Source organism: Haliotis rufescens, unplaced genomic scaffold, assembly GCF_023055435.1.
Source record: "Haliotis rufescens isolate VD_foot unplaced genomic scaffold, xgHalRufe1.0.p SCAF_3, whole genome shotgun sequence".
Classification (NCBI taxonomy): domain Eukaryota; kingdom Metazoa; phylum Mollusca; class Gastropoda; order Lepetellida; family Haliotidae; genus Haliotis; species Haliotis rufescens.
Genome location: NW_025964001.1, coordinates 53,321,323 through 53,331,200, shown reverse-complemented (window position 1 = coordinate 53,331,200; position 9,878 = coordinate 53,321,323). Strand labels below are relative to the sequence as shown.

Here is a 9,878-nt window from a genome sequence, read left to right as displayed (position 1 = left end):
TTTTAGTTTGTTTTGTTATTTGGTTCACTGATTACTCATGAAGAAATTTCACAAATGTTGAATGAAATGCGATATATGTTTTATAGTAGTTTATCTTCTCGCCGAATTTCAATGATAATTTACCCGATGCAGATCAATAGGATGAGGAAAGTATCCAGTACTTGCTAATCAGCACATTTTAATATTTCTTGTTCGCCGGATTTGATGTCAACTGATCACTAACGAATGTTTTCTGTAATTATATACAGTTGACTGCAAGACGGCTGCGGAATGCGCCTCGAAAGCATGCCGCTGTCTAGCTAACTTCCACAGTCACCTTTGATGGAAAGTGCTCCTGCGGATTCTTGTATGTATATTTAAAATGACGAAACTGGTATCAGGTCTCAAATGTTTCGTAGGTGTGAAGGGTGTAAAGGTGTACGAGACACATTATATTGACACATTATTATTTTTTTATTTAGAGACAGAATATTATTTTCATCACTGGACAGTGAACTTTTCTTATTGTTTTTTGTAAAACCACTGGTCCTCTAGTGCCCATTGTTTATGTTAGTGTATGTAAATGTGTGCATGGTATTCCTTTCAGCGGTACTGGGATTGGGCGTTAGCCAGTCATTCGTGTCATCTTTGTTGCACTGCACATTGATGGAATAAATGAGTTTTGTCAATGTCTGTGTTTGGACTGTTCTGTATTGCGCTTGGCAAAAATGGAGAAACTCACCCGAGGTTCTTCCGAGATCAAATACATCAAGACGAGTTGATAAATGTTACAAATATCCGGGGCTTGCCGAGGATGGTAATACTTCTATCAGCGAGTCTTAACATAGTTGAGTTTGGAAGACATCCAAACAGTAATAACCAGTGTTTAGAGTGCAAATAGAACAGCTACGGCTTCAGTGACAGAGAGATTAGTTATGTCATTTGTATTTTGACGTCATGGCAACCGATTACGTCACAGTGGTCTGCAAAGTAATCTGATATAATTTCTTTATCTCGCCCAAGCGATATTTCTTATGAAAGCAAGTTTGAATGATAGAGTATGATAACACACGGGTTTTAGACTGACATTGGAGTAGGCATTTATAAGGTCAACACCCATATCTAAATGGGACTATCCCAAACTGGACTTAGGCGATATATCAGACAGCTTGAGAATTAATGTCTCTTCTCACTTATGCACAATGCATAATCCGTGCTCGGGTCTTTTCTTTTAAGGTAATGTTAACACTCGGCCAATGACTACAGTAACATAAGTGAGTGAGTGAGTATGGTCTTACGCCGCTTTTAGCAATATTCCAGCAATATTACGGCGGAGGACACCAGAAATGGGCTTCAAACATTGTACCCATGTCGGGAATCGAACCTACAGTAACATAAGGAGTAAGACATTGAATAACAAATGCTCATCGACAAGTTCTGTATAACATCAACATTTTTTTAGTGAGTGAGTGAGTGAGTTGGGTTTAACCCCGCTTTGAACAGTTTTCCAGTTATATCACGGCGTGTCGAAGTGATGCAGGTCTCAGACGTTTACCACTTCGGTGAAACCAGCGAGCATGGGTATGGTGCTGACAAACCTAGAAACATAATCGGGGCGAACCGGGATTCGATCCAACAATCATAGGTTTCTTGCGTGCCCAAGGGACGCAACTCTGCACAGCAAATCGCGGCGCCTTAGACGACTGGGCCACCCGTGCCCCCTCACCATTTGTAGATGGCATTAACATATTGAATTTATGTATTGCTGGTAATATATAGTACTTTCCGTTAATATATTAGTTTCTGATTTCACAATAATATTCACATTCAAGTACAAATTGATATTCATTTTCAAAAAAATGTTTGCCAAAACATATACAAATCCGATGCTCAGTTGGCTCTTTACAATAACGCCCCGTTTCAATTCTAGGTTTGTGTGACCCACATCTAAATCCAGATAAAGAAATTCAAAACTTGTTAATTGTTGTCCTGCTTTAATATACTTCACGTCCACAAGAAGGTTTAAATAGTGAATATGAGATTATTTTTGAACTTTCAAATACAAAAGAATGCCATTCTTGTTCACAATAGTATCTTAATCTAGACACTAACTCAGAAAGATACCCCTGGAAAATATCAACAGACTGGTGTTCCAACACATAGCCAAATCTGGTAGAGCAAAATAAATGTTTAACCTTTGATACCATATTCACTTTCGCGGACTGTACCAGTTTTAGCAGCAAGTCATAAGACAATTTTACATATCTAAATTCTTCTAAGCATATTATTTGTGCCCAAATTCACCATAGACGACGCCCCGCCGTGATATTGCTGGAATAATGCTAAAATCGGCGTAAAACCATACTCACTCACTCACCCTAGACGACATGATTTGATGGTGATGATTTGACATGAAGAAAACGTTTACGCGCTGTTAGATGCATAGATTATCAAAACTTTTGAAATGTACAATTTCTTAAATGTAATTATAAACTATGAAATATAATTTTTGGTGTCATGTATTATACACATATTATATGTAAATTTTCTTAATATCTATGATATCAAATTAACAAATCACATTATAGAATGTGAATAAAAATGTGAAGAAATCAATGCTCTTATTGTTCTTCTGTAACCCACTGTTGGACCAAACCATTTAATATAGTAAACAGTTGTATGTAGTTTGTTGTTTTTTGACGGGTGGGACATCTGACTAATCGGAGGACACGAACTCACTCCATATAGTGGCAGTCCAATGGTAAGTGTGACCAATCATCGTATCCAACGCGTCAACCGTTGACGGACCCTTTCTTCCTCTACACGAGTAGACATAATTGTATTTGAGGTAAATCTATTGCCGAAATGAAACAATACAGCGGTAAATATGCGTCGAATCATCAACGATTCATATAATTCCCATTTTATTTATTGTGGTAGAAAAGTTCTCAAAATTGCGGATGCCGTAGACGATTACCAGTTTGCTGAAACCCACGGGCATTGGGAAGATTCCCCCAAAACATCAAGTCTTTGTTTGTTTCCTGACGCCGCACAGAAGTACTTCTGCTATATGACGGCTGTCTCTAAACCAAAAGTAGAGAATTGTGTGACACGATAGCACATTTACTAATGACTACAGAAATACTAAAATCTCGCTTCTACATAATCTATGTTTTGTTGTACTGTTTCTTGAATTTCCACACTGCTGATAGGAGTATCAGAAATATCTTGAGTGGCATATTTTATTCAATCATTTGTACAATGTTCATTCATATATGTATTTTCATCAATAAATACATTTTGATCGTCTTCAACAGACATACAATCACTTCTTTTGGAAGGCTCTTGTCTTCTTATATACATTCTAACTAGCTTCTGGAAATCACATCACAGAATATTCCACATGTTTCTATAACGCTCTATCTCAATCCACGGTATTCCGGAAATTTACACATCACTCTTGCATCTAAAAATAGTAACTTTCTCACCACTTCTTACATTAAATAGTACTACAGCCTGACAACTAATCGTTGTCCAAATACAATGAGCTTCTTCCGAATCTCAACAGAAACAAAGTAATACAATTACAATCATTGTTTAACAATAAAATACACTGCCATATAACAACACAGTCAGCTGATCTTACCTGTGAACGTGCCAATTCCTTTCTTGATATCATCTAAGACTACTTGTACCGTGTCTTTAGATTTATCTGTAAGTATATAGACTTTCAAAGAATATGACTCTTTTCTCATTCGATGAGTACTTTGTAGTCAGTTTGTAATCTGAATTAAAGTCTGCTTTTGAGTATATTAACTCACATTCGTAGACAGATTTAATTATATCTGGATGTGTTCTGATTCAGTTCTAGAGATAATGTTAAACATCATCAAAAACCCAAGATGATGCAATATTAGTCAATCATACTACTATTTTCATATTTCCGACCACATTTCATACATACTATTCAAAGTGTGCTAGGGATCACGGCTTTAAAAGGTAATACGTCAAATTGTGTGCATCTGTTGAAATAGCTAAAGACATACTTGCGCAAATACATGATAATTGAACAAAAGTCCGTTGTCATATGCAATAAATTGCCAACACACATGTCACCAATATTCGGTCAGATCACCCGTCAAAATGAAAGTATCTGACCAAAACTGAAACGTCAAAAACGCTCGAAAAAAAATCATTGTCAAGAAAACTCAGTAGCGCTTATTGGATCCGAATTATTGCCGAATTCATGTAGAGTTGCAGGAAGGCCGGGCAGTCATGAGAGGGTGACCTGCAGGTCGTTTTACACGTGTTCGATACGGTTGAGGTCTCATGACCGGGCTGGGCAATTTATGTGGACAATGATCTCCTGTTCTAAGAAGACATCAATGACTCTGGCACGATGATTATCGTCTATGAGGATGACGTCCGGTCCGATTGCACCAGCCTATGGTCTCGCGTACACACCCAGACGGTCATCCCTGTAGCGCATACCTGTCATCGAGCCCCGCTGTAGGACATTGAGAAAGGTTCTTCCAGATCTACTGACCCAGCACGGGCACGCCAATCAGAATGTACCTCGTTTGAAATATACAATGTATTTTATATCGCTACAGCGCTAACTTGAGGAAATGTGCGGAATGGTTTTACTTCTATTTAATTGGGATCGAACATACAAACGTCGTACAAACGCCAGCAAGGGATATTTTACGTCCGTTTCCTATAATGGTTCATAGAAAGTGGAAACATATAAAACTGATGATAAGTGTTGTTCAGATTGTTCTTTCGGATCATAAGTCAGATAATACATCCCCCTCTGGTTTTGTTGAGAATGTAACCAAAAACCGAAAGTTTCAACACAAAAACTATTTTCTGGACAATCCTTCCACATTAAGCTGGGATACAACGGGAATACTGTTCAAAGCGGCGTCAAACGCAACTCACTCACTTACTCACAGCATATTAAAGGGATTTAGTCCCAAAAGAAGATGTTACAAGACAAACGAGCATACTACAGAATAAATGGGATTTAATATTGCCTACAAAAGTATCGCACTTACATAATGAAAAACAAGTACCATCTTTTGTGGTTTGACGCAGTCGGGACCGATCCACCGACTTTCCCTTCTCCAGGCACAGGCTCTATCTGCCAGACGATGGAGGAGGTCACAGTATTAATGGAAACCAGAGGCTGGATGTATGTTTATCATATGTTAATAATGGCTGATGATGTGAAAGGGACTTTGATGAATGTATTAGCCTTTAAACAGATACCAACGGTGGCGATCCCATGGTGTCGTATGCTGCGTCGTAAGCGGTGACTATGTGGATTGGGTGGTCACGATGCCACTGTATCCTTGCGGCTTGGGACGTTGTTCATAATATTAATCATTGGTTTTGTCCATCCATCTTTGGAATCGAAACGTGATTTTCCGTGTGCCGAAAGAAAGCTAATACTACTCTTAAAACACCGTCCACGGTGACCCAACGATGTGCGTCGGTGATACATTATAGTGCACATGTTACATGACCTCAAACATGAGGTCATAGCATAGTCCAACTGCTCAGGTGTCAACGACTGATACAATCAAGGATTATTCACTAATGTGAATCACACACGATTGACGGCCTTAAAGGTTATACCATACACAACATACCCTTTACACGAGCCATTTTAAAATATATTATTTCATCTTTTTCTTTAAATACCACAATCTGATCAGGTATGATAAAACGTCCTAGGGTCGCCTGGGACATGCCACGGTGACGTCAGCTGATAAAGCGGAGTTTGATCTCAACAGCCATTAAGTTCCTTGTGCTCGGAGTGTCTGTTATCCTCGCTTTCGGTAAGTAACTTAAGATTTTAGAAGTATGAATAAGTACAATACATCCCCATTGTATACCATACACCCCAAAAAGTAAATCAATATGAACAATAAATTTCGTAATCTTGTGATCGCTCGTCACACCAAAGGCTCAGGTTCGATTCCCCATATGGTAAAAAAAGTGTGAAGCTATCTGGTGTCTCCATTACTGGAAAATTGAAGAAAGAACTAACTCACTCAATAAGAACCTGTTATATTCACGAACGAATTTGAATTTGCAATTAAATAAGCGTCAAGTCTGTATATTTAAGTGAAACCCGGATATCATCCACCAAAGTTTCAATAAACGCATTATTTTTCGAAAATATTTGTAAGCAGTTGAAAAATAAGGGTTTTTTGTTTTTAAAGAAATTTCTTGACAGTAAGGTAGATGGGTCAAATTAAGAAACGAAGCGTTCAAAGTAAATATTTATTTCCCTTACCATATCAATCGACAGTGGAGTTTTTTTTGTTTTTTGTTTTTTATTTGGGTTATTTAAACAAATTCGATAGGTACAAAAATACACACACACACACACACACACACATTCACACGCATACACATCACTATATAAGTAAATGATTTTGAACGCGACGCTAAACCTCATTTCACCTCGCACTAATCAATAAATAAGATCCCTTTTCATAAATACATATTTTGTCTTAATATCCCAGGGGTCGTCAGCAGTGAACGGTGCAGCGGCAGTGACGCCACACCTGCTCCCGAGAAAACTGCGACACCAACTACCAGCTACCATGCGTCAATGACGAGTGCACCTGCCTCGTCTCTGCTTGCTTCACCGGCCAACGTGAGGCGCTGTGCACACTACTGGACAGATACCCTTTTTTTACAATACGACGAATCCTCTTAACCCGAATCCATTGTCTCGATATATCGTTTGAGACAACGTTCCCCTATTTGAACCATTTGGGCATGTGTCGAGTATGAGGCAGACAGATCATCGGTTGATCAATCAACTAAGCCACCGGGCCTGTCCACCCAATTCATGTAGTCCCTTTGAGGGTCGCGACTGTATGAAAAGCGACGTCACGTAAATCTAGCCAATCCAGATCCAAAAATTGTATCTTGATCTGACGAGGATAGGCTAGAAACACGGAATAACCACATGACGTTCTCCATAGGTATAAGCAGGTAACGCATCAATTCAATAAGAGTAAACATATTCAGCATCAAAACAAACCAGTAAATGGTAGTAGTAGGTTTATTTCACATGTGTACATGTGTGTATCCAACAAGGTAGGAATAATTTCCATGGGTTTTCCTCCTTTCAGGATTTATTTACCTCTGAAATTAAAAAGGTAAGTGAAAAGTGGCATTTTCACACTTGAATATTTAGTAAGAAATTGAACATAGAGTAAGAACTATAATATGTATGTGGATGGCGATCGCTTTGCGGAACGAACCCCTGGTGTCATCATTGATTTTCAGTGATCCATTCATATGATTTTCACTGTAATTTTGCCTTTTACGCCCAATGAAATCTGTTTAGGAAGATGATCGACACTGATTGCTATACGTCGACGTTTTACATTTACATTATTTACCATATATCAAAACACATAGCATAGGACTGCTATAAACCGCCGTCGTATAGCTGCAATATTGCCGAGTGCGGCGTTAAACAACAAACAAACAAACAGGACTGATGTAGTGTTACTATGTGTCGTATGATTTAAGTATTACCACTGAAATGAGATGAGACAAATATGCATGCCATACAAAGACGACTGTGTGTGTATTACAAACAAATGCACGACCAAAATCATATTCCTAATATTATGTTTCACAACATTCTGAACCAACACCATCAAAGCGTTGACGTCCCAAATCACATTCAGGCTAAATTTTGACATTTGGTCCTCACATAAAACCAAACAAGCATAAAAAGCAAACAAATTCATCAACTATGGTTACTTACACGCCAGGTCCACCAGGGCCGACATGTGCACCACGTCCACATTGGCAGTAACCGTCTAAGCAGTGGTGTTCGATATGGGTGTCTCTACAGATGCAGCTGTCGCAGTCAGTGCGGAGAGTGCAATTTGCTGAAATATAAACCTCCTTCTTAACAACACAGGACAAAAACATTTGTCAGAGGTTTGAACTAGATTCCATCATCATTTATTTGATACAGGCTTGTATTTAAAGGGCATGGCCTATTTGCAGTTTTGTGCCAGGGTTTTGCTGACGCTGTGTTAGTAGTGGGTTTGAATCAGAGATTCGCCATGATTGTTTTTTTGTATTGCCAATGGTTTCAACAAAATGGTAATCATCTTTGTTCTGTATCATATTTGTCGTTCCTTCTACATTTGTCTAAAATATTATATCAGCGGCGTGAAACCCAATTTGTTTATTGACTTATAGTCACCACCTTTTCTTGTAGGAGAACCTTTTCAGATGCCTAAATAAAACGTTCACATGTGAAATTTGTTGCCTGCAGTTATTATGGTCGTCACTATTTTGTAAACTGACTTACCTGTGATGCAGCTATATGCTGCAACCAGACAGCTACATGTGCCATGAGAGCAGACAAGCCTTCCGGTACTATCACATGACGTGTGAATACAGTCGTTGTCATCCCTGCAGGGCTCGCTGTCGATCACAGCTGAACGAAAGAAACAATATCTCATTAGAAGTTGGGGCACGTGATCCTGTTTGGGGGTCACAGGTAAAGGCTTTAAGCACAGTTTGTGGAAGAAAGCAATTGGATGGCTAAGCGTGTTTGGCAGCCTTGATTCCTAAGAGTTTCTTGGACCTGCCCAACACTGTAGCCCAAGTAGTACAGGTGGTGTTTTCCAAAGGCAAGTGCCTTTGTTCGAAACAAAGCAGTGATTGGGTTCACTCAGCAGTGATTGGGTTCCCCTTTCGGTGAGGTGGTTATGTGACTATTAGTCTTCTAGTGCCTCATAGGCAGATCAGGTTATATATTCCCCAGGGAGCTGAAATGAGTGCCCACGGATTCATTTCCCGGAGTCATAATAGAACGCATTGATATCCAGCATGGAAAAAGGCGCAATGCAAATTAATAATATCATCTATGAATAATATGAACTATTATCATTATAAAAAATACATGTACATAACAGATCTCATCGGCTAACGTAGACACTAACTAAACTATTAAAGCCGTTAGTATCTTCAACTCACCAATAATAGTGCTGACAATGACGAGAACCAGTGTTACTTTCATGTCTGGAGTTAAGCGAAAAGCTTTCAAAGTAAAGTCTTCATTTGGTTGATCCTCTTATATACTTTCTGTTTCAAATGATACCAACACAAACCCTGTCAGCCAGTCACGATGTTGTGATTCTGCGCACAGCAGGTGCACGCAGGAGGTATGTTCCCGTGCGCGGTTATGTCATGAAACGTAGATAACAGGTTCATTTGTTGGGATCTGATGACCCCGATAGCTATTTAGTCATGTTCATGATCCTACAAATATATAGACAACACGATTTTATATATAAGAAATAGATATAAAATGAAAGTCACGCAATAATGACACGAATTGTTCTACATGTTTCAATTGTATCTTCAGGGAGAAGTGATTACAGTTATAACACCGCGGCTTTACAATGACAATGGTAACATTCACAATAAATACAAATATAGTTCATATACCATGCGCTACTGATTTAAAGATGGGCACAACCTTTTAATGAAAACAAGTTTTTATCTTTACACTGCTGGGCATCAGCAGTATTCATTTTACAGAAGGGGTATATCTTAAATTCTATTTCTTTTCCTGCTGCGCATTTGTCAAGCGCTCAAGGGCATGAACCTTGCATGGGGTCCTGTATCTGTTTATGGCCGCCCATTCTGTCTCTCAAGCACTCCGTTTGTCCAATATGTTGTACATGACATCCTTGGCGTATAATAACATAAATAATATATTACAGTCCACGTTAGAGCGTACATGAAATTGTTGCTTCCTGTTTTTGAATTTTATTCAAGAACTTTCAACAATATATTAACATATTGTTTTTAGCTTTAAAAATCAGTAAATGCTCTATCGT

General features: G+C 38.7%; 1 protein-coding gene across 1 annotated transcript; it reads right to left on the bottom strand.

Annotated features, from left to right (window-relative positions):
- Positions 1-7,049: 7,049 nt before the first annotated feature.
- Positions 7,050-9,148, bottom strand: LOC124141936 (serine protease inhibitor Cvsi-2-like). The gene is made up of 4 exons (XM_046510131.2): positions 9,010-9,148; positions 8,339-8,467; positions 7,781-7,907; positions 7,050-7,146 (listed from the first exon to the last, which is right to left on the bottom strand). Exons 1-4 carry the CDS (start codon positions 9,050-9,052, stop codon positions 7,137-7,139), a joined length of 309 nt encoding a protein of 102 aa, XP_046366087.1. The 5' UTR covers positions 9,053-9,148; the 3' UTR covers positions 7,050-7,136.
- Between the last annotated feature and the right edge of the window lie 730 nt (positions 9,149-9,878).

Coding starts and splice junctions, on each gene's coding strand:
- LOC124141936 (XM_046510131.2), bottom strand. CDS start 9,052: ATGAAAGTAACACTGGTTCTCGTCATTGTCAGCACTATTATTG. Junction 8,468..9,009: donor CATTGTCAGCACTATTATTG/GTGAGTTGAAGA, acceptor TCTTTCGTTCAG/CTGTGATCGACAGCGAGCCC. Junction 7,908..8,338: donor AGCATATAGCTGCATCACAG/GTAAGTCAGTTT, acceptor TTTATATTTCAG/CAAATTGCACTCTCCGCACT.